Source organism: Dromaius novaehollandiae, chromosome 1 (genome assembly GCF_036370855.1).
Source record: "Dromaius novaehollandiae isolate bDroNov1 chromosome 1, bDroNov1.hap1, whole genome shotgun sequence".
Lineage (NCBI taxonomy): Eukaryota > Metazoa > Chordata > Aves > Casuariiformes > Dromaiidae > Dromaius > Dromaius novaehollandiae.
Window position 1 is genome coordinate 19,683,155 of NC_088098.1, and position 25,048 is coordinate 19,708,202.

The 25,048-nt window shown below is 36.8% G+C and overlaps 1 protein-coding gene across 6 annotated transcripts in view; it reads left to right on the top strand.

Moving 5' to 3' along the window:
- GRM8 (glutamate metabotropic receptor 8) overlaps positions 1-21,893 on the top strand; it is a 348,208-nt gene extending 326,315 nt beyond the window's left edge. For 4 of the 6 annotated variants that reach the window (XM_064506654.1, XM_026113069.2, XM_026113071.2 and 1 more), the window contains 2 exons: positions 15,964-16,265; positions 21,494-21,893. In XM_064506654.1, coding sequence (XP_064362724.1) covers positions 15,964-16,260 — 297 coding nt within the window. In that variant the 3' untranslated portion in view covers positions 16,261-16,265; positions 21,494-21,893. The remainder of the gene's footprint in view (positions 1-15,963; positions 16,266-21,493) is intronic. The other 2 variants (XM_026113070.2, XM_026113072.2) reach the window with 1 other exon arrangement.
- The last annotated feature ends 3,155 nt before the right edge of the window (positions 21,894-25,048 follow it).

Below are 25,048 nucleotides of genomic sequence, written 5' to 3' on the forward strand. Positions count from 1 at the left end.
GTGTATATGTCTCTCTTTGCTATTTGTGCTGATTTGCAAACCATGAAACAAGCATCATCTTCCTTTCAGAAAATGAGTAGTGTTAATGTCTGCCTTACAGGTCAGCCTTACTAACCATTGGTTAAACATCAGCAGCAGCAATACCCGCTCTCCAAGTTTGTCAGAATGATGGGAGGAAATGCAGTAAAATCTCAGGCAGGCTAATACAGGGATTGGTGAGGTTCTGCCAGAGACAGTACAAAGTATGTACAGTATTTGCAGTTGTACAGCAAAGGTACTTAGACTTTAAGAACAACCTTAGCCATCTTAATTCTACCAGAAATTAAAAAAGAAAAGTTTGGCATCCAATTTCACCCAGCTTTTATGTAGAAGTGGAGGTCCTACCATTTACATGAAAATGGACAGCTAGAGAAATAAACTGTAGTGTGAGCCACATCTTATTAAATACTAGAGAAGCCCTCTATTGCAGAATAAATCTGCGAGTATTCCAGCATGGGAAAAACTTCATGTGGATTCTGTAACTTCTTGAACTCTCCAGTCAAACAGCGACAGGAAGCCAGGCTTCATTATTTGTGATGCTCACAGGGCTATTTGTTTCTAACTTAATCAAGCAGAAGTCTACTATCCTCAAGGATACTTTTTTTAATCCTTGGTTGATACCTTGTCGATGGAAGTCATGGTCATCTGCTATTGGGATCCTAATTAGTAACATTCTTGGGCCATGCCTACAAAGTCTTGCCAGCAAAGCTGTGAGAGCAGGAACTGTTTAAAAAAAAAAATAAGGCAAAACACACACACAGCCCGAAGCTGACTGACATAGCTACACTGGCAAAACCTCAGTGTGTGAATATGCCAGCAGAGGAAAGTTAATGTTAGTTTTGCATCTGTCATTCAGTGAGGTGATGTAACCATCCTGGCAGGAAACCATCTCTTCCTGGCATGCGTCATGGGGACTCTGACAGTGGCCCTGGCAGATTGGCAGAGGATCTTTAATTTAGACGAGCATTAAATCTTGCACTGAAAAACTGGGTGATCTGGCAAGATAGAGCATTTAATTTGGAATATCCCAATAAAGCAGTTAAGAGAACCAATGAGGTTGGCTCTTTGGTTTGGCCACCATATTTGCAGGCTGCAAATTGCATTCCAGCACATTGAATCAAATTCACTGAAAGGAAAGCAAATAGATCATTGCATTAGTTGGGTTCTTTATTTAAACGCATTGGAACCATAAGTAACATATCTATTGATGGTTCTTAATTTTGCAATAACAGAAAATCAGCATTTAGTAAATAGTAATTGTGCAGCCATGTAACTTTTAGCATGCAGTTGCTCTCAGTCATTTAGTTATATAATTACAGTTATTAATTACAATTTGAAAGTAGATCAGAAAGAAGTGTCTTTTTTTTTTTTTCCTTAAGATGGGAATGGAAAACTACCTTTTAGTCCTTTCACTTAATTGAATTGGTTTTCCTCCAGAGATAGAATGTCCTATTTAATCATTACAGCAGATGTGGAGCAGCAATCTGAATATATGGGAATGTAAACCAAAGGGATTTTCTGTTAGGTTTAAAGCATTGGCAACTTCCTCAGATCCCTTCCAACCTGAATTATCCTATGACCCTATCAGAAGGAAACAAAACATAAATGAAGCAAAAACGTTTTATGGAAAGCCCTAAATTGCTCAATTGCTTGACTGAACTGATCTGGATTTTGATACATTTGTGTGGATTTTCAGTCTGAGGAAACTTCAGTTCATAATCTGTGACAAAAGCCTTTTTAGACACTCAAAATGCTCACAAGACAGACGAGCTGTTTCCCTCTCCACAGTAAGGCTGAGACACTGTTATAGAACAAAGTAGAGCAAAGAGTACAGCAGCTGTTCAGAAGTTAAGAGAAGTTTTACCTCATCTTTTCATGGATCAGGTCAACATATTGTCAAAACTAGAGTTCAGATTTTAACAGTAGAGATGTGAGAATTCTTAGTACCTATGTCACACATTCTACTTGAATCTAGGTCTATATTGTTCTTGTAGACAGCCTGTATTCAAGCTGCCAACAAATGTCATCTGCTCTTGTGGCAGATGACAATAATGACTATAGAGAGAGGATCCTGGATCTCTACATGGAAGGACACTGGCTTGTCTTCTCTGTATGATGTCACCATAGCAACAGCAGATGGATACCTGAAGATTACCTAGTGTGCCAGATTCACCTTGTGTGATTAACAGTGTTTGGAGGATGACGTAATTGTTGGGTTCACCCCTAGTTCCCCTGAATATTATCAGCCTAAGAATACTAGAGTCAGCCATGAATTAGTCATAAGCCAACCTTCATGTCAGTTCTGTAGTGCAGGTTAGAGACACCTACTACTACACACAATTTCCCTTCTGGCACGATTCCTTCTGGCATTGCCCCCAGAAAAAAATGTGTTAGGTTTTAATTAAAAATTAAAATTCTTGAGAATTATGAGTGGCAGATTAAATGAATCTAGCAGAAGTGCAGTATCACCTATGCATGACACTGTAGCTCCTAAAGGTGCAGATACAGAGATTGTCATCAGTACTAGTATACTAATATAAGGATCATGGTACCCATCCTGAGGTACCATCTCAGATGCTCTGCTAAGATATCTTCATCCTGCATGTTTCAGTGGGAGTCAGCAAAATCCTGCCTTGCTATCAGAATCCTCCAGGTACTGAAGCTGAGAGGAAGAAGTGGTTTAAAGCTTATTCAAGAACTCACATAAAAATAAAATTTGTGCTAGAGATCTATAGCATAAATATGTGTTTGCTTGCTGAAGAAACAGCAGAGAGACTGTAGGTCATAGAGAGCCTTTGGAGACAAATGGGAATAGTTAGCTAAACCCCATTTTTTCTTGCTGAATGCTGGTGTAAGTAAACAAACTGTTAATCAAATTGATCTCATCCTTCTGGAGGTTGAGGACCATCAAGATATGATGCATATTGAGGTCCTCTGACAAGTAACAAGTTCAAACATTGTCTCCTCCAAAGGCAAAGCAGTTTCCATCACTGCTGCAGCTCAGAGTTCCATCAGAAAAGGATTATGTCTCTACTACCACTTCAAGGGTTCCCAAATCCAGATGTCTACACTGCCCATGTTTTGGAGAATGCATTCCACCATTTCCTCCCTCACCCTGAAAAGTTCCCATGTAAAGGAAATCCAGGCATGCACTTCAGCTGGGACCTGTAGTTGCTTTTGAAGGTGAGGCATAAGGACTCCAGGGCATGATGTAATACTCAGAAAAATAAGTATTCATGAAGCCAAAAGAAATGAGGCAGTTTCGGTCACATTGCAAACAGCTGGATTGAATCATGCTGAGGAATGGCAGGATTGGGCTTGGACAGAAGTATGGCTGGTCCTAAATGAGATAACTGATGACGTGTTTTGTCCCATGGCAGGCTGTTGCAACTGGCACAGGCTGCATACAGTCATAAAACAGTCCTACCTGTGCCTGCAGGAACAGGTATGTGTGTGGGTGTGTGGGGGGCTGGGGACCTGGCGCTAGTCCTGTGGCACTAAGGAGTACGTCCCTGGTGCAGAACTTTCTTCAGGTTAAGAATGTGCCACCACCTCTTTCTATGCATGATCCTTATCTGCTATATGCAACTGTTTGGTGGGCATAAAGATCAGCTGTCTCTGGTAAATGGAGCCATCGAGTGAAAAGGTATCTTGCAATTGTAATAAAAATGTGTCAGAGGTGTGTTAGGAAGTCAGATGGCCAAGCTTAAATTATAAGGCTATGCTATTGAGGTAACTAGGTGGGAGAAATGAAGACATGCTTGTCCCATGTGCCTTTTTCTCTCATTGGTAAATCTGAACCTGAGCAGACACGAAATGGTGGTGAGCTTTTACCAGGTCTGCTCTCTAGGAAGAAAGGAGTCCATAAATGCAGCACATTATAGCACATTGGTTATAGAAATCAGATAAGCTTTTGCATAATCTTAAGGAGGAGACAGCTATTCTCTTTCTTTTCTGAACTGGTGTACTCCGGGCATTTGGCTAGATGAAAGGTGCACAGACAGTGGGGGAAAAGAACTGAAATTTTGCATATCTGCATTATTCTGAGCTCAAAGAAAAAATGCCCAAGTGAAATTCAGGGCATGTATAGCCACATAGCTAGAAACCAATAAAAATATTGTTTTGAAGGAAACTGGCCAGGTTCTTACAGCCAACATGAACCATAATGAAGGGACACTGAGACGTACCAAAGTAAAATTTTGATTGCTAAGCTGCCTAGACTCTGATAATTTGTTTTGGAGCACTGTCTTCTGCTGTTTGTCATATTCTTTGACATTCTTTACGTAAATGAATTCTGTGGAGCAAGGATAGTTGCTCTGTGTTCAGCATTTGTGCACTTCATAGTATAGAGTCAGTGTGAATACATTGCATAAGACATTTTATATTGCTGCTGTTCATATTAGACTTTTACCTATGATATCTTTTTCAGTACATACCAGTTTTCTTTGTGTATAGCTGGTGGGTCACCTGCATTTCAGCAGTAGTGTGGGTTATACTCACCTGTGACAAATACAAGGGAAAATTTATGTTAGAGGCTTCTCTCTGTTTCTGTATTTCTAGTGCCTCCAACAGTTTATAAACTAATTGCTCAAATGTTGTTTCTTTCTCCTAGTTACCTTTCTGTCCTTAGGCTTCTCCCAGTTGTTGTCTCTACCCCAAGAAATGCCTGTCCTCTGCTTCTGTTTTGGATAACCTAGATTATGATTTTTGGCCCAGAACATAAGGCAGCATGAGTTATTTCAAAATTCCTCTTTGAAAAGACTTATTTTGAAAGTTCTATTTTGAAAGTGCTTTTGAAGAGGACTTTGAAAAGGATGTGAGTTAGATGCAGCATAGAACGTATGGCGTATAGCATAAAACATACAATATGCACTGCACCTTGAGAGGTTTGGACCTGATTCTAAAATCCAGTTCAAGTTAGTGGGAGTTTTTTCCCTGCTTCAGAACTAAGTAGGGAATTCACAATGGGTTCCTGTGAAGAATGAAATCTGACAGGAAAGGTTTACTGGAGCAATGTCATAATGAATTATGTAACAACAAAAGTCAAAGCACCAAGGCAAGTAAACACTCAAAATGGATCTGGTCTAGATTAATAGTAAAGAGGGGGAAATACTTTTATAATGCACATATTCTTAAGTCCAATTTTGACCACTTACGCTGCAGTTTATTTCTTCTTCTAAAAGGTAGGAAGAAAACTAATGAAAAAAGCTTTTATTAGCTTATGGGTTTTTTTGGCCAGTTCCCCACTTGGAACAATTCAGTTTAAATTCATTGAAGTCAAAGCAGCAACCATCTGTGGATTCATCCTGCTGTCATTAAACTTATTCTGACATAAGGAATGAACTTGACAAACATTTCTAGATACAGCTAGTACCTGAGTACAGTCATTATAAGATTTCCTTTCACAAATTGCAATTGAAATGCGTGCAAAGGGCTAAGGGGACTTATTTGATTGTCTGTTTTTCTTTTTGTCATTCTATTTTAGCTGCTTCCTTGCTCATTACATTGTTCCCATTAGCATAATGTATTGGTTGTGTTTGCACAGCTTTTTCTGCCAAAGGCTGCCCTGCAGTTGTACGGCCATTGGGGTAACCAGCTGTTACTTATTTAAGCCTCCATCATTTTGTATGACAGAATAACTTAATTATGCCCTGCTTGAAGATGCTAATAAAATTATCTTGTGAAAAAGTGTACTTCATTTAATATTTGTCTCTATCACGTACTTGAACTCTGATGCTTAAGCCATATGCACTAAATAAACAAACACACTTTAAAACTAAACTTAGTAGCAAGTTAATTATTATAGAATTAGAGGTTGTTTTATAGTATTTCTAGAGCACAGTTATTTCTGTAGTTAACGCATTATGCATATTTAAAGGGCTTCAGAAAACCAGGAGTAAATTGCAGTTAGTAGTAGCATAATAAACTGGCAGTTAAGGTTAACGATTTTTTCCTATGCTTTGTGAATATGTGAAACAGATATCCAATAAATGCTGGTCATTAAAAAAAAGGCAGGATTGTAATATCTATAAATTTCAAATCTGGACAACAAAGAAGATTGCTTGCTACTCAGCAAGCTAATATTCTCTAGTTCTAAGAATGTCTCAGTCAAGAGCAATGGTCTCCTTGTGTTGCAGAATATGATTTAGTTTTTATTTTAAACCTGGAATGTGAGTCATCAAACTGAGGCCATACTTTTTCCTAGTAACATCTTTCTTCGGCTCTCTATAAACCAACTTTCTTCCCTTCCCTTTTTCATCACTAGACAATTATGCATATGAAAGTGACAATTTTGGTGTTGCCAACTGGCTTCTTGAGTTTTGAGTGTTCCAAAATGTCAGCTCCCATATTTTCAAATGGATTATAATTGAAGATGTGCCAAATTACATGAATTTATTTTGAATAGTTGCCCATCTGCCACATTAGATAGCTGATTTAGCCTTCGGACAAATACAATCTGCATTCAGAGTAGATATCTACAGACTGAATTAATTAATAATAGATGCCTTAAATAAAATGAACTTTTGCTAAAAATTATAAAAGTAAAAATATAAAATAGTTCTCTAATTTGTGCTGTATCTTATCTAGGTGTATTGATCTATGTAGTACAAATCCGAATGCTTTTGAACAAAGAGAGTTGTGATTGCTAAGTATTTGAAAGGAGTATAAAAGTGATTTGTAGGCTAGAATATAGTAGCCCAGTAGGACATAGTAGACAATCTCTGTAAATCTTATAATAAAGGAAAAAAAATTATAAATAAAATTGGAAACAAAGGTGAAATTCATGTTTGTACAGAGTACCCAACTGTAGCCCAGTAAATATGATTTTGCCATTACCAGTAAAAGGCCAGAGGTTTTGTATTGACCTAACAGTATGAGGTCTTGGGACCTACTTGGATTTGTCTTGAGCTTGTGTTAATTGTGATAACAGCTGTCTAGCAGTCAGGTGACTATTGCCTGGCATGTTTCACCTTAGCTCTGTGAATATAGTATATGGTAAAGATCTAACAAACCTGTGCAATCAGTGAGTAAAATACACTTAATTTTAATTGGGATTGGGAGAAGATATTATGTGATTTTAGTGAATAGTTAATGGATGAAGATAGACTGACTACAGCCGGGAACTAATTTAAGAAAGATCAAATAAGTAGACTGTGTTAGAAAATTTATAAAAATAACCCCAAGAGGGCCCAAGACTGAGGAGGAAGAAACTCCCATCATCGACATCATACACCTTCTCCTGGTTAAGGACTCAGGATGCTGACAACTCCACATAAACTCCCCTTACCTCTAACCATCTTCAGGGGGGCTGAATCCAGTGTCCTTAGGAACCGAAGGAGCATGAGAGTGCCACTGGAGAAAAGGGATTGATACTAGGAAGTACAACAATTTTAGCTAGATTATTAATGAGACTTTTCTGTCATAATACAAAAATTTGGACTATATGTGCTAGTATTAGTGTAACTGGATTAATAATAATGTTTATTGTAGTTTTGATTAGACTGTTAAGATTTTAATTAGACTAACAATGGCTTCTTAGTTTGGCATTTTGCCTATGAGAAGATCTTGAATGTAACACAACATACCATAAAAATCCTACTTCTACACTATGTTGAAGATTCAATTAATCTATAACATATGAACTACTTTTGAATAATCTCCTTCTTTGGGTTTTCCATGCAGGGAAGACTTTTTCTGGTATGGCTATTTAATATTGACATTGTTTTTACAGGTATTTGGCAATTTCTTAGCTTACTTTTTCTAACTGTGAGTACCCACTTGGAGTACAACTTGAGCTTTCAGGGCTCTGCATTCCTTAATATCAGGATCAACATATACATTACAACAGACCTTGTACAGATTGGTCTTTGATCAGTGACTGGCTACTGTGGCTCTCTCTGTAGTAAGAATGATGAGATAAATGGGGCCTTGAGAAAACATAATACCATAATAAATTTGAGTGGTGTGGTATATGTAGGTTGTATGGTAATATGGCCTATATCGTGAGAAGAAAAAAGATTTCCTACTGATATTGCAAATGATTTTGAAGATTTACAAGGCAATACATAGCATTTTCTATGAGACCTATGTCTTGAGATTTTAACGACGGACCACAGCACAGAAGCAGACTTTAGTTTATTACTGTTCTAAGTAAAACATTATAATAAATGTTGCAGATAAAATAAAGCTGTACTGTGACTTTTTTAATCTTCAGAAATGTTGCTCATTCTCAAAGAGTAGAACTTTCAATAGTGCAACACTTGTTTCAAACTAATCTTCACCATCTTTGCCATAAAACAGTGTGATTTCAGATGCCAATACACTATGATGTTATCTGCAAAGCCACAGGCTAGGTCTACAGATGTTACATATCACCAGAAAGCTTTTTCAAATGTTTCAATTACAAAAAAGACAAAATGTCTGAAATTTTTATAGTGAAACAAATGGGAGAGGAAGGAACAAACCCAAGGAAGTAAAACAGGCAAAAAAATCTATATTCTAGAATTTTATGATAAAAATGACATTTGCTTAAAGTAATGACAACAAGCATTAGTTTCCACCATGTTGAGAAAGTATCCTACTAGTATGAACATAGGCTGTATCTGAGCAAGTAAATACATGTTTCTAAGATGATTCTCAGGCCATGAAACCAGTTGGCGTGGTCTAGCTAGGTTGATGCTTTTAAAAATCTCTTAGACTTTCAGCTAGAACAGAGAGGGCATATCTGTACTACCTAATGGGAACAGTCTCAAACTATGGGCAAACTCCTGGGAACTGTCTGGGAGAGCGTGAGCTGGCCCAGGCCCAGGCCCACTCATACTGGGAGTGCTCACAATTTATGGTGTAGGCAATTACAATTTAACTGTGTAGGCAATAAAGTTCTAGTGCCCAGGTCTATACCTTGACATTGTTTAATTTACTACTATAGATGTACTGCTAGAGTAGTCTATTTACATTAATTGTTTCCCAGAACCAAGAGCCCTAGAGGTCAATTATCATTGTTTTTATATATCATATTTTGTTAGGAAATGAAATGAGGAGATACTCAGTGTTGGACAACCATCATTCATCCAATAAAGTTGTTCCCAAATGAAAGGATAGGATAGTGAAGCTTGGTGAAGTGAACATTTAATTCCCAGTTCCAAGACTTGTCTTTGGGATAGAGTGGTCCTGCTCTACCTCTGTGTTAAAATCAGGTATTGAGGAGTCATTAGAAAGTGTTTTGATTAACTAAGGTTAATTTTAGATATGTGATGGAAATACACTTTGGAGGAAAATTCTGTAAGTTAAAGACTTAGATTATTTGTGATCTATAAATGTGCAATGTGCAGCTGTGGAAAATATAATTATTTGACAAATCTGTATTTGTCTTCCTTAAAATGGTAAATACAATGCTAAAAAGTGACATGGTAAAGCCGTTCCTTTTTCTGCATAAAATAATTTACAGATAGAAAGGGAATACTTCCAAATATTACAGGAAAGGTCAAAATCAAACTTAAAGTGGAAAACATCTGAACAGTGAAACTACTACCGTGATTTAGTTTCTGACGTGTGGGTATATACAAGGCTACAAGATTTCATAGCTACTCAAGCATCCAGGCTTTTATGAAAGTTCATACTTTTCAAAGCTGATACACATTCAATTTGAAATCTATCATTAGCTCTTCCATTTCCCTGAAAATTTGTGAAGACAACTGAAATGTACAGATAAAAAGAAAGAGGATTTGTTTTCCCAATTTTCTCTTCAATGTACGGAATCATAGCCTATGTTTACTGCTTGAGATAATAAGCAAATGAATGTGGTACTTTCATGTTACTGAAGACTGACTTTTTCTCTCACTGACTCATTTTAATTGGTAGTTTTGTAAGGAATATTTTTTAAAGTTAAAAACAATATATATGTTCAGTTGTTCTCCATGTTTTCTAACTGAACAAAGATTTGAAGAAAACTTGTTCTGTGAAGTGTATCTTATATTTGGTAAATAAACTTGTTATGTCAATGAGAAAAACAATGACAACTTACTTGCACCTGTAATATTTTGCTTCAAGAAAAGGTGAATTTTCTTCTCACAGGCCCAGGTATAGAAGTGGGTTGTGCAATGAAATCAATAAAAATCCATCGGTGCAAGCTTATGTGTGGCAGGGTGGAGGTTCTGCAGAAAAGTAAGAATCCTTTTAATTAGTTATTCTAACTATTCCATTGTCAGCTTTGCAACCTCCCTGTCTTCAGTTCCCTGGTTTCTAATATATTTACCTGCAGCCAGCCTTTTCCATACTGATTCTTTGCATGAAATCCATTCCACAGTGTTTCTTTCTGATCTGTGAACATGACTGCGGCACTGTAGGTCTCGTCGTCCAATCTGCTATTTAGCAAGCAGCAACACACACAAAAACAATTGTAATGTGCATGTGCCTGACTTTAAAAGGATGGGCTTTTTCTAAGTACTCTAGATTCTGCAGGTGAGGAGGGATGGCTATGAATGCTTGTGGTGTTTTACTGAGACTGAAAAGACTCTTGCTCTCCCCACCATAAACAGAGGGACTGTTTTGCTGTCTTCCCAAATCTGTGGGAAGCATGCAGATAGATGGCCTGTATATTTATTGCATCATGTATCATTTTCCTTTTGGCTATAAATGGTCTGATAAAGGCTTCCAAGAGCTGGCAGTGAGGGCAAGTGTGGGGGGAGGGAATGAGAGCAGTAAGCTCTCTTTCTTTCCCAGAATTCTGGGAAAGGGAGATTGTGGCAATTCTGGCCTAAAAAATGAACTTGCCAGAAGGAGCTGAGAAGATTCACAGAAGGGAGAGGAGCTAGTGGCATAAAGTATTTGATAACAAGGAGGAGAAAAAAATTAAAACATAATTCCATCTTCCACAGTGATATACACTGCAGTGTGAGACAAGTTGAAGAGTGCCTGTCTGTGTATATCTGTCTCAACAGTGTAGTTCAGACCCCACTATTAGGTACCCAAGCTTCTTCAGTCTGAGAAAGGCAATCATAAAGGGCAAACCATACAAAATTAGCCATTAAGGGACCTTAGTTTAGCTGTGTGGTTTTAAATTGTTATTTCTGAAGGGTAAGCAGCTGACTTGGAGCTACGTTAGGCACCTCTGTCAGTTTATGTGAGTTAGAAAACTTGAACCAAAGTGGAAAACTTAGATTCAGTTCATTCATGAAATTACAATAGTCACATCTCCCACCTCTCTAGGGTATACTGTTAAAATCAGATTAGGGAACAGGCTGGGTGGGAGGTATCCTCTATTTGATCTATTAAAACTGAGTAGAAAGGCAAAATAAATAGGGCGAGAAAAACAGCAAGTCTGGAGGGAGTCTGAATGTAATCTTATCTGTGGGAGTAGGAGAAAACTCAAACCAAGGAAGCAATCTGGACAAAAGTTGTGATGTTACTACTATTTTTTTTTCTTTAATAGAAGAGATTGCCTTGTGTTCAACACAAGGCATGCTGTGTGCATGACACTGCCTCTGCATGCACCCAGTGGGATCCCACCAGGGACTTGGGGGATATTTAGAATTCTAAGCAGTGAAACCTAGCTGAGAGGTAGTCACTCAGCTCCCTGCAATGGGGAACTTTTGTATACATAGCAGCTTAGATGCATAGAAAATTTTCAGTTTACCAAGGAGGCACTAATGAAGTTTTAAGTACTTCCAAATTTAGTAAGCCATTAAAGCATGTGTGTTTTTTTAAAACTCGTTTTGAGGTGCCAGAATTTTTCCAGTGTCACATTTTAGGTTTCAGGGTAGAAGAAAGGAAACAGATAGCCCTAGAAGCCCTGGCAGAAGATAGAAAATCCTTAAATAGATGTACAGCCATTATCTATTTTACCTGCTGAGGCAGTCAGCAACTATGTTACCGAGCATGCAGGATTCTTCTGATGAGGAAAGGGTCCAGGTCACTTGTGAGACAGGCAGATAATGTGTCGGAGTGGGGATACAGGGTCTATCTACATCATTTACAAGGGACACTTTCTGCTGTGAGGGATCCTTTGTCACCTGTGGATGCAGAAAATGGTCTTGTATCAGTTCTGGGGTGTGGGGAATGGAGAAAGGAAGGTATTTAGGTCTCAAGTTTTTCTCATCGTGTAAAAGGAAGCAAGATTTTTTTTTTTTCCTGTCATACTGTGAATTTAGTTTTCCATCTTATATCTTCTGACTGTCAAGAACAAGGAGAATAGATATAGCAATCTGTTATATCTAGGAAAGGCTTTATTGGACAAAAAGGTTGTAGTTCAGAAGGGATTTTAGTGTGAGGAGTGCTGAAATTCATTTCTGTGTAACCATGAATTGTTGTGAAAAAGAGACCTTTATGCTTCTATAACTTAGAGTGAGCTACCACTGTGAGACACATGAAAAATTATTCAGACCTCATATCTTATTAAACTGAACTACTTTTGTTGCTACTTGATTTTTAGAGCAGCTAATTCTGTAAAACTTGTAGGTAGTTATTGCTCCCAGAATAATAAAAGTACCCAGAATGCACAGCAATAAAAAGTCATTGTCCTTTTGTCCGGGATAAAACAGAAGATAAGTTAGACAAAAGTCAAACGAACAGTATGGCATCATGATGCTTGCCGGACTTGTGCTTCATCAGCATTCAAGAAGGGGGATTCCAAAGCTGGAAGACATTAACGGGAGACATTCCTGTCCTGTATACAGACTCTCAGACTGGATTCGTACAGTCATTGTCATTGCCTTCACACTACCAAACTGACCATTCAGAAAAAAAAAAAGTGGAAAAAGAGGTCAGAGCAATAGAATGCACCGATCATAGGGATTGAGAGCTTGCCTCCATCTGCGTTTACAATTGCGTGGAAGTATATGGAGTCAGATTCATGTACACACACAAAACATGTACATGTATGTATGTTTGTTCAAAGCCTTCCTCTCAAAGACTGACAAGTTTCTTGATGTGCTTCTTTCTCATTAGTTTCATTAAAGAGTAAGTAGTAAGAAGGATCTACACAAAACAGCATCCCTGAGGCCTCTTGAGTCTCTAAAGATTATATTCATTGTTTTAAAATTGTTCTTTCAAAAAATTCCCAACTGGCTCTAATGCTAATGTTTCAGTATATCTTGGGGCTAGTTCAAAAGTACAGCAATCATTATAAATAAATCCTACTACATATGAACTGTAATCTGCAACATGAAAGAATCTGTAGTTTGGGTTTTTCTAAACAGGCTTACGTGCTGGTCATTTCACTTAAATCCATAAAAAATGCACATTAAATGTAATGATATAACTCATATAAAATACCTGCTCTAAAGTACATTGAAAACCATGGACTCTCATTATTGCATGATCAAGTTTAGAGTTTGGTTCCCCTTTGAAGTTTACTTGAATACATCACTTCAGACAAAGATTGTTTCTCTTAAGCATTTGTAAGAGTTTGGTACATTGGGACCTCTTATCTCAAATAGGCCTTTGAGATCTATCATAATGCAAATATGTGTTGCTACTATGATTATTACTACTACATGAATTTATATATTTCACCACATAACACTTAGAAGTTCTTTATTTGTACTCCTTTGCATATGACCTTTCTGCTCTAACTCTTATACTGAACCACAAAAGAGAGACCAGTCTTTTGGGTCAGGTATTTGATAAGAACTTAAAAAAATGTTGAGATGCCAGTCATTGTTACAGATTTTCTGGATGAAGCTCAGCTAGTCACTTAATATCCATGGATTTGGATTTCAAAAATTGTAAGGCTTCAAAAAAGATTTTTTATGTCTAATGGAATTTTCGTAGGCACTACAGTGAATTAAAAGTCTTATTTGTGTTGATCTCAGTTTTGAAAATGTCTATATACACCCTTACAAGCCAAAATTGTTTTGCTTTGGGACATCGCTTAATATAATGCTTAATCCTGCAAGCCACTGCTGTACCAGTTTAATTAGAGATCAGCCCAAATGGTTTAGAGAGAAATAGCTGTGTCATTGGTGCCATTTGTATGTAAACATGCATCTGCACAGAGCTCCTTTCCTAGAAGTCTGAAAAAACCTGCCTATTAATGTAGTTGCGTGAGGTTACCATTATATGTGTTCATGCAAAATGTAGGTCAAGCTCTGTTTTCAGGCACACCACTGTCAATTCAGAGATGGAAAGGAATGAAGTTATTTTACTGATGTGAGAAAAGACTATATTGTATGCTTTTTCTGATATATTAGATCGATTTATTATTGAAATTAAGGAATATGTTGCCACTGTCACTTTCCTTAGCACAGTGGGAAATTTTGATTGTCTTATCTGTCTCATGCATATAGCTATCCATGAAAACAGGTTCAACCTCTTACAGACTTTGAAGCATGGCCAGTCTTTTTTAAGGAGTAGATTGGGGTATTCCTCAGTTTACAGTAAGATTTGGAAGGTTCTCTGTACAATTACAGTGTTCCTCTGCAGAATGGTTCGGAGTGAGTGGTTCACACTATAGAAATACATTTGTCACATTTCTCACCTAACAGTGCTTTAAGTGAGAGCAGAGTTTGTGATCTCTAAGGAAAAAGTATCTAATGAAAAAACTTTGTTGGTAAGTTGAAAATACATTCAAAAATGTGCAACTGTTACGATGACTGCACACTGACTTCTTACATCTCTACTTTTCTGCCACAGGCTAAGTTAGCTGAGGGCACTTACCAGCAGTAAAACCAGTTGATCTGAAGTTGACATTCTTGGCAGTGACTCAGTACCTCTTAGTACCTTATCTTCAGGTTAACATGATAGTATTGACGAGTGCTTAAAATCATGCCTGATTACAATGTCAGTGAATCCTCTGCCAAGACAATGAACAGATTTTATTCTGTCTCATGGAAAGGATGGATTCAGTATCTTTTAGCAACATTTCCACTGGAGAGAATTCTTAATTATATTAGCAAACCATGCAGAATTGTAACTAAAATTGTTGTCTCATATACCCTTAGGGGAAATTAATGTTGAACAGAAGTACAATAACTATTTTTAATGTGTTACCAGAATACTTCTCCAAATAAAATAAAAGAGAAACAACCCTCTTCTTTATGCTTTTCTCACCATGGAGTGATCACTGTCATTTCATTTTATGAGACTGTACAAGATCAGAATTGCTTTCTTTCAGTAGGTGATAGTGAACAACAGACAAACTCACTCTGAAATGACAGATTTTTGCTGTGTCTCTATAGGGAATTGACATCCATTGTAATCTGTTTTCCTGGTTCCCTTATTTTTTGATTTCCTATTTACAAGGAATGTGGCATATTAACATATGTATTATGTGCCACAGAGCATTGCAACTAGAATTCAATAGTAATGTGGAAATGTTAAAAACAAAACCACCACCACCACCATCAAAAAAATAAAACTCCAAAATACCTTCAACAAACCTGATAATATTGAAGCTTCACTATGGAGAAACTTATTTTCTTGTATACTTGAAATGCAAATGTTATATTAAAGATTTCTCATCAGATTCTGCCTTACGCCTGTTGCCAGTTGAACCATGCTGCACACACTGCTGAATCACCAAATGGCATATTGTTGTAGAGGCTTCTGTTTATTAAAATAGATGATACAAGGCTAACCTTATTGTCACTGCTTGTATACTGTCCCTGTACAGACGTACTTGTTTATCATCTGAAAATGCAGTTGCTACAGCAGCTTGATTATGTTTATGGGAATGAATAAGCATTATGTGTTTCTACCACCTGCTCTTGATGTTAAAAAGCCCAACAACATAAAGAAGCCATATTTGTCTATAGTTAGAGATAATTTAAGTGAAAGATCCTTCTGATGTATGTACAGGAAAAAAAAAAAAAAAAAAAGAGTGTGATATGAGTTCCTTGGCCAGCTAGTATTTTTAAGATAATTTGCCTTTATATGTTAAACAAATATTACAATGATTTTCATGCTGTTGTTTCTGTCTCTTCCCAGATGTACATCCAGACAACAACACTTACTGTCTCCATGAGTTTAAGTGCTTCTGTGTCTCTGGGCATGCTCTACATGCCCAAGGTTTATATTATCATTTTTCATCCAGAGCAGAATGTTCAAAAAAGGAAGAGGAGCTTCAAGGCTGTAGTGACAGCTGCCACAATGCAAAGCAAACTGATCCAGAAAGGAAATGACAGACCAAATGGCGAGGTCAAAACTGAACTATGTGAAAGTCTTGAAACCAACAGTAAGTCATCTGTAGACTTTCCCATGGTCAAGAGTGGCAGCACTTCCTAATAGATGTACGTTCACTTGAAAGGACTTTCTTTTAGTAATAAACTTTATTCTTTTTTTCTTGTTTTGCATGAATACAGAGATGTGTCAGAATTCATGTACTGATCAATGCAGGAATGCCTAGAGTTGTTTCAAACAAACTGTTTTTTATGGGTGACAGGAGGCTAGTAAAAAAAAAAAAATCACAAACAGATTTTGGAAAGCCACATCTTTTTAAAATGATCTGTTTTAGCTAGTGCTAATTTGATGTGTTGTGTCTTGCTGTGCCATTTGCAATATATCCTGACAGTTCATGAGGTGTATCTGTTGTCATCACTGTATATTCAAAACTAAAAAGGCTGTTGAAAAAATACAATGAAAACAGTTAATATTGTTTTTTCCTTTAGAGTTAGATATGGAAGTGAAAAAGTGAAAATCACTTTTCTGCCTTGAGTTAATATTTATCGTTAACTTGTCCATCTATCACAATTCATAATGGTACTATTGCTCCCCAGAATAACACTTTCCATCCAAGTCTTTGTTGTAGTCTTGTTCATCTTGGTACAAAAATGTAATAATTCATCTACAGCTTAATCATTATATGTTCTTATTTGTCATGGGTTAATAATGGGAAGAAGTTTTTTCTCATGTCAGAAAAGTTCTTGAATCTTGGCACATCTCTAAATTGCTCTGATATGGAAGAGAACAGTGGTTATAGCTTCCATTCCACTGCATGACGTATGGTCTTGTAAACTAGACTTCAGAATTAAAATATATATTTATATATATTTGAATAGAGCCAGTAACTTTATCCCTGGGTTAGTACTCAGAGAGCATCAGTTTCTATCAAGGAGTTGGTTCCATGGGATGGACAGCTGCTGTTACAGTTAAAGACTAATTTTTCAGTCATTGTACTGAAAATGAGTTTTATGAATTTTCATGACTTTTTTATGATGTTGACAGGAAATTGAATAACCCTATTTTGCTTGTGCACATTCAGACAAACCAGTACCAAGTTTACATAAAAAATTGTACTTACTTCGTAAAAATGCAACCCCCCACTGAATTCAATCAGAGTTTGCCAGATTGAGGACTATGTAAAAATAGTCCATAGGTTTACCATAGCACAGTTGCTGATGCATGGAGCATTCTGAGTGCAAACAAATTAACTTGCAAAACTTATGACCCTTCAAAATGTGTAAATCTGCCAGTCTGAGCTATGGGTTTCTACAGCTTCAGATTAACACATATAACAGAGGACAGAAGGAGAAAGATGATGAAATTCCTTGTGGATCAAATAACAGAATGGAAATATGAAGAACTCAATACTTTCAGAAATCTTCAGAAGCCCCCAAAGGAAAACACAGAAGGAAAAGAGAGATAGATTTTGCTGAGTTTGCAAAATGATCAGCTTCTGAGGAAAGGTCAAAGGAGGGCTTCCACAGTAGGAGAAGGAAGAGAGTTAGTAAGAAAGTCTTGTGTATCTGATGTTTGTCTACTGTACCTAATTAAGAAATGCTGTGTCTGGGATTCTTTAAACTGATTATGTAAAATTCATGGGAACAGCTGTTTTTGGAAGAAGGTTTGCTTCTCCAGTAGTGTGATGTACACAAGGTAATGCTTATTTACTGTACTCTAAACTTGTTTTTAGTAGTAGCCTATCTGTATAATCCTAAACTCACTAGGAGTATATCCTGTTGAGGCTTTGATCCATGCGTGATAATACTCCATAGGCAAAAATTTAGAGTCAAGTCATTTGTAATTCAGGGAGTTGTAGCTGTGTAATTGAGCTCTTGGCCACAGATAGGTTTTGCACTTTTCAAAAAGCATTCTGTATTCATTGGATTTGAGCAGCTTCTCTCTTTTCTGCCAAAAAAATTACTTTCAAAACTTTTGGAGGTTCCTGTGAATTCTCAGTGCACATGCAAAACAAATGGTTTTCCCTAGGTCAATAGTAACAACTCCCCAACCTTGCATAATTTCTTCTTGTAGTGACACCATGCGAGGTAGATTTTTCTTGTCAATGATAGCATATGAAACTGATCTGGAAAAATCAGTCTGTTCTTGGTATTCTAGAAGTGGAGAGTGAATGTTTCCCTTCACTTCCCAAGTACAAATACTGGTTGTGATAATGGTACTAAGTGAGAAATTAGATGGGACAGGTAATTCCTTTAGCTTTCAGACTGAAGAGAACTCTTTTCTCTCTAGTTCATTCTCTTGCATGTAACTGCTTCCCATTCATGTTGTCTGCCACAGGAACATAGGCCTCTCTTATGTGGAAAAATACATATGTTCTGTGGAAAATACTCATCTGGGACACAGAGTGAAGAAAAAAATCCATATGCAATTGCAGAGGACATAACAATGACAACTACTTTAAATGTATATAGGTCAGCGCAGAGTAACATTTCTAAATTCCATTAGATCTTCTTTCATATTATTCCTTTTCTTTTTGTTTCATTCCAACATCAGTATAGTAACTGGAGCTAGAAAGATTGTTTGTTCCAGAAATATTTTGAGCCAAGTTTGTTACTTTTTATGGCCATCTGAGCTTGCCAAATGTGGTTCATATTATTGCTATGAAATGCTAAGAGTCTTAAAGACCAGGACACCAGCTGCTGAAGCTTTCAGATCCTCAAACAGGAACGGTAGGGTTATTGCAGTTAACTGCAAAGACACTTAAAATATTTATCAAGTGAAAAAGTGTTTGGATATGAGACCAGATTTATCACATTTTGAACTAGCATCTACACTGGATTTCCCTGCTATCATTTTTTAAAGTGATGACACTCAGAATAAACTATAAAAATTTCTGTTTCTTAATCCCAGATTAGATCTGTCAAAACTATTTAGGCATCAGGCATACAACCAAGTTATAGCAAATTAATAAGTTACTCTAAATCAGCTGATGTGTAGTAACTATTTACTTGTGTGCTTTGAGCGTCTTGCAAATGTCCTCACATAATTCAGTTTACTGAGTTGTGATAAATCCGATTATGTTATAGTGCTGTGGGCTAAAAGCATACACATTAAAAGTTATCATAGAACTCAGCTGATATAGGGTAATGTGTTAAGCTAGCTTAACTTGATCACATATCTGAGTCTGTAGTTAGAATGAAGGAAAAAATGAGGCTCTGTTCTCTCCATCCTTTCGTTCCCAAATGTGCAGAATTTGCAGATATGTATTTATTTGTTATTTCTTAACTGGGAACAAAATCCTTTTATGTTCTAAGGAACTTTGTGCCATTTCAGCAGTCCTGCATTATTCTCAGAAGGAACTTAAAGGGCCAAAGGAAAAATAGAATCCTCTAAAAATCCAGCTGTGGGAGTGTGGGAGAGTTCAGATGGGAGCAGTGCATCCCATCTGAAAGATCTGAAAGATGCAAATGAGGCTATATTTGCTTCAAGTGTCCCAATACATTCAAACAAAGTTATTTCATGTCAGTACTGGAGTGCTATGATCGCTCAGCAGATTTATGTGAAAGACTTAGTGTGCTAAGATCAACCATTTCACAAATTAGCTCTTCCAGACACAAAATGTTTGAGCTACCTGTGCAGGTGAGAGTAAGAAATATTCTGTTTTACAGCTTCCTTTTGATTATCCCTTCTTAGAAAAAAAAAGCCTAGTGACATGTGAATTATAATGGTCTGGTTCTGCTGTGTCTTCCAAAATGGCAACTGTAAGATTAAAATAAAATTCCTCAGAAACAAATTCCTCAGAAACTTGCAGAAAATATGAAGATGAAGCAAGCAGCAAACAATTATTTATACTGCCTAATATTATTTTGCAGCAACTGCAGTGAGAAGAGGCAAAGGAGAGGGAAGCAGTCATTTCTTAGTTTCTGTAAATATATTCTTCCAAAATCATCACCAGATTGTTGGGTTGGATTTAGGAGACAGTGTGAAGAATCCTTTTCATGTCTCAGCTGTTCCTACCAGATTCTATATTAAAAAAAAAGAAAAAAATCAAGGAAGGAAGACAGATATGAGAATAGAGTAAAGATCTTTGAATCCACAGACCAGGCTATTTTTGTGCCACGAAATTATTTTCATCCTGCCAGCTGCAGTCCTCACTGTCATAAGCAGAACATGACTGTCGCAGATGGAAGATAAGATGTATAAGGGAAGCCAAATTTTAATTTATGCAATGTGGCATAGATCTTATTTTAGAAACAAAAGAGAGACTTGGTCCCCCAGTAGTCTGATCTGCCTTATGCTCATCTAGTTTAGAATCAAGTAACTCCTGCCTGTGAATTCTAATGCCACCATTTCCTTCTTCTCACCACCATAGGAATAGAGCAGTGAAGACTTGGCTATATTTTATTATGTAAAGGGATAAGATACAGGGGCTACAAGCCAATAAAAAACTGCTACGCAAGATTCACAGGTCATTTTTACAATGGTAAAGGTGTTTTACCTTCCCATTCTGAATCAGTGGTGTCAGCTTTGCCAAAGGGAGACATGATGGGTTGACCATCAACCTGAGGATATCACAACTGCATGGCAGCTCTAAAGTGCAGCCTAGGCTTCTCTTAAACATTTCCACTGGCTTACTGAAATGCAGATGCTTTGTGTCCAAAAGCTCACCAGAAAACACATGCTGTAGACACTAGCTACCCAGTCCTACTGACTCTGAGAGGTGTGTTTCCCACTTTAGACTTTCTTCCTTGACTTATTCAAGGAGCAGGAGATGTGCATAACCTTCTCCTGGGGGACAGCCCATGATTACCTGCAAAGTTGTCTTCGGCCAGGAGAAGAAAGAGAAAAATTCAAGCTCTAGACTTAAAAAACTCTGTTAAGATCAGCTAAAATGATATCAGACAAATAATATGTTGAAATCCTGTTACAGACATTTTAAAACCCATAGCAAAACACAGGTTGCTGCTAACAGGTAACCTGCTGTTACATACAGGAGAAATAATCAAAGTATTATAGAAAAAGTTACGATTGTTTTTGTCAGGATCTTCCTTCTCCACTCATCATTGTGCTTCCCATCCCTTGACCTCTGCTTCCAAAGACCATAAAAGCAAAGTTATAACCAAAACACAGAACCTGAGATCCAACTAAGCTCACCATTTAAGTACACGCTTAAACTTTCTTACATAATTCCATGAACATGGGCCATGACATTTGGAAATGTAGTTGAATACTGACTGACTTCAAATGCTGAATTTGTTTCTTTTTCTCTTGCTTCTAAAAATCCTGAATTTTGTTTTTTTGTTGTTGTTGTTTGTTTTTGTTTTTTTTTGGTTTACAGCTTCCTCTACCAAGACAGCTTATGTCAGTTACAGCAATCAGGCAAACTGAGCAGGGATGAAATTCACTGGAAGACCTGCAGGATGGGATATTACAAACAAAGACTTTACCACCACCAGAATTCAATCTTGGAAATATCAGTAGACTACATTCAAATCAATAGTCATTCTCCTAAAGGACAAGGATTAAACAAGAGGCAAAAGGTAAAAAAGAGACAGGGGAAGGAAAAGCCTAGTTTTACCACATAGAGACTGTGTGTCAAACTTCTGAACTGTTCACTCACAAAAGGAAGTAAATCACAAAAGGAAAACAAATGTTAGCTTGTGAAAAAAATGCTGTTGAAATAAACTATGTCTGATGTTATATTTGTAAGTACTTTTTTGTGATTGTGACAATTTCCTTTCCTGTCCTACATTGTTCAACTTGTATAAGAAGATGAGTTTGTTTCTTGTGATGGCTGACTGAATTAAGTCCAGGGTTATGCTAAAATAAATGCAATGGTCAACGCATGCTAATTTTTATACAAAATAATTTATTTCTAATAATAAAGGAATGTTTTGCAAATGTTGAGACTTGTTTTGTTGCAGTTTTAAGGAAAAAAATTCCTTATACTGTTGTCTATTGTTTGTTTAGAATGTGCAGTAAAGGTGGGTGTACAAATAAAATAATAATCTTGGCATCAGAAGAATGCAGTGTAAACTATAAGCATGTGTGTGTATGTGTGCGTGCGTGTGTGTGCACGCATGTCTGTATGCATGTGCATGCCCCCACGTGCGTGTGTGTGTGTACTCGGCAGTGTGTGAATTTATTTGTTCAAAATTTTGTGACTATAATATATTTTATAATGGCAGGATTTCTTTTCCTCTCCTCACCCTCACAGTAAGTGTATTTTATATGTTTGTAAAGCAAAGGAGTCCTGATGATTACTATTTTGTATGATCATATTATATTTTTGAGCCTCCACCAATAGTTCTGATCCTTTCCATTTCTGGAACTTAGTGTGTAAGACTGTGACAACTCAGCTAGATCAGGCTAAAAGTCTGTTCAGCCTAGTATCCTGTCTCTGAAGGGGAATGTAGTAGATGCTTATCTCAATAAAGGTGACTGAAATAACTGGAGAGAAATCATGGAAAATTTGGAAAGTAGTAACCTTAATCAAAGAAGTAGATGCCCATCTACAATGTTGACCTCATCTAACTTTCTGTGTCCAATGATTGTCTGTGCATTAGAAGTAATTGCACAAAGACAGAGAAACTCAATCTATCATGTTAATAAATACCTCCAGAGAAGTTTAAAGTAGACAGCTAGGGACTTTCAACTCTGTTGCTATAGCTTTTTCACTCCATACACTACCTACCATTCGTCAAGTCAATGAGTCTTCACAATCAGTTGGCTATTAAATGTTCTTTCTGTTGAATTAGCCTGTATGGCTCCCTGTGCTTTTTTCCTCATAGGAGTGATATTTTTGTAACATATTTTAAAGGAAGAGGCTGTAGTGGATGCTGGATCTAACAAGCAAAGGTTGAAGCAGCTGAAACCAAATCACTTTCTATTACAACGTCAAACTGAACTCCCGTGCAGTCAACAAACTGCATGTAGTCAACTGTCTTGTCAGTGAATTTCCATTTTCAAGACACTTTAACAAAACACAGTTAGCTTTTCCCAGTATTTAAATATCTGAATTATTGATTGATGAATGCTTCGGTACAGTGTACTTGAAACATTTATGGCCAATCATACACCAAACTTCAGAACAATTGTTAAACTGAAAAAAATAATAAAATTATAGAAGTTCCTTTCTCATTGAATATGCCATTGAGTATGTCCCAATCCTGTAAACTCACATATGCTTAATTTTAAGCATATTAGCAATGCAGCTAACGTACTGAGAACTAGTTACATGGTCGAAGTTAAGCAGACCAGGAAAAAAAGGTCAGCCAACACTTTTAGCTCTGTCAGCTAATACCATATCATCAAAAAGAAGTGTTTTGTGAAAATGGATAGACTTAGATCAATATTTTAACAAGATAGTTTTCCAAGTCTAGGGTGGATGTACTAATAGAGAGAAGAAGAGAGAGAACTTTTTTATCTGAAAACCAGTGTTTTTGGCACAGTTCCTTTTCATAGAAACCTTTGAAAAGTTTAGCTTTCAATCCACAACAAAACACATTTCAGATTTTTTTCCCTATAACATCTATACTTAATAATATATGAACAATAGTATGCATCTGAAAAAGCAGTTCACAGGATATCACACATAAACATTAGTGAATGATATATGAATATATCTCAGTTGTCCACAGTCCACAGTCATCCAATATCTCTCACAGTCGTCCAAAGACAATGTTATTCTGAAGCAGAATACCAAAAATGCCCTGACCAAATTATACTTCTTTGCATAAACAGATAAAAACAGAGTTTTGTTCTTATGCAGATTATTGCATGTGTTTTCTATGTCATTCTACCTAAAACATGCAGCATATTAAGCCTTATCAGTCTCACTGCTATTAGTGTAATTCATTTGAGAAATAGCCCACATTATGACTTACCTGATGAACTTGGCCTTTCAAAGAAACACAGGACAGTGCTGGTATACAGATTCTGCTTCTGTGGGGAAGTTATGAACATGCTTACCTATGTAGAATGCCTATTTACCCGTGAATGGTCTTGCTGATGTCACTGAATCAACGAAACATTTAAAATAGTTCATATCTATCCACAGTAACAGTAATTGAAAACACATTCTTCTCTTGTATCCTACCAGAGCTATGGAAACACAACGCAGATTATATGTTATGTCAGAATGGAGTGCCAACTCGATTCTCTTCAGCTTAAAAGAGTTTTTCCTATAAAGGCAGTAGTGGTTCCTAAAAAAATTTTATGGCAACTTAATTTGAGTTCCCTTTCCAAGGTTGTATCTTCAGGTGACTGTGAATCCCATTCCTGTAATACACCGTGCATCAGATATACAAGTAACACCCTTCCTCTGTGACCCCTCCTGAGATTACTGGATCTTTCTCCCCAGTTTACTTACTACCATAAAAAGTTAATTCCTAAAAAAAGGAGCTGCTATAAAGAAAAAAAAAAAGAGAGAGAATTGTATAATATGGTTGGAAGAAAAATTGCTGTATTTTTGCAAGATGGGTATAAAAAGGGATAAGCTTTAGAAAAATTGCTTCCACCGTACTTTACTTTTTACATTACAAGGTCCATTTTTATGAGAAGATTGGGGGAATTCGGTCAGCAATAAGAAGAGAAATCTCCACAGAGTCTGTTGTTATTGTGCCTTTGAATACTCATGCAGCTGCTTCATTTTTCTTCTTTCTCCCTATGAGATAACTGTCACCTGTTCTTTTTATACAGAAAACTCACTGCTTTTTTAACAACCCCTGTTTTTTGATCTACCTCATTCTGCTCTATATTTTATAGCATCATGAAGCTACAGTTAAACCTTTATCAGCATTTTCATGATGAATGGTATTGTTTAACACACAAAGATTTGGCAGGTTGAAACTGGGCATGTATTTTCTGAGTGTATATGCAAAAGAATGTAAAT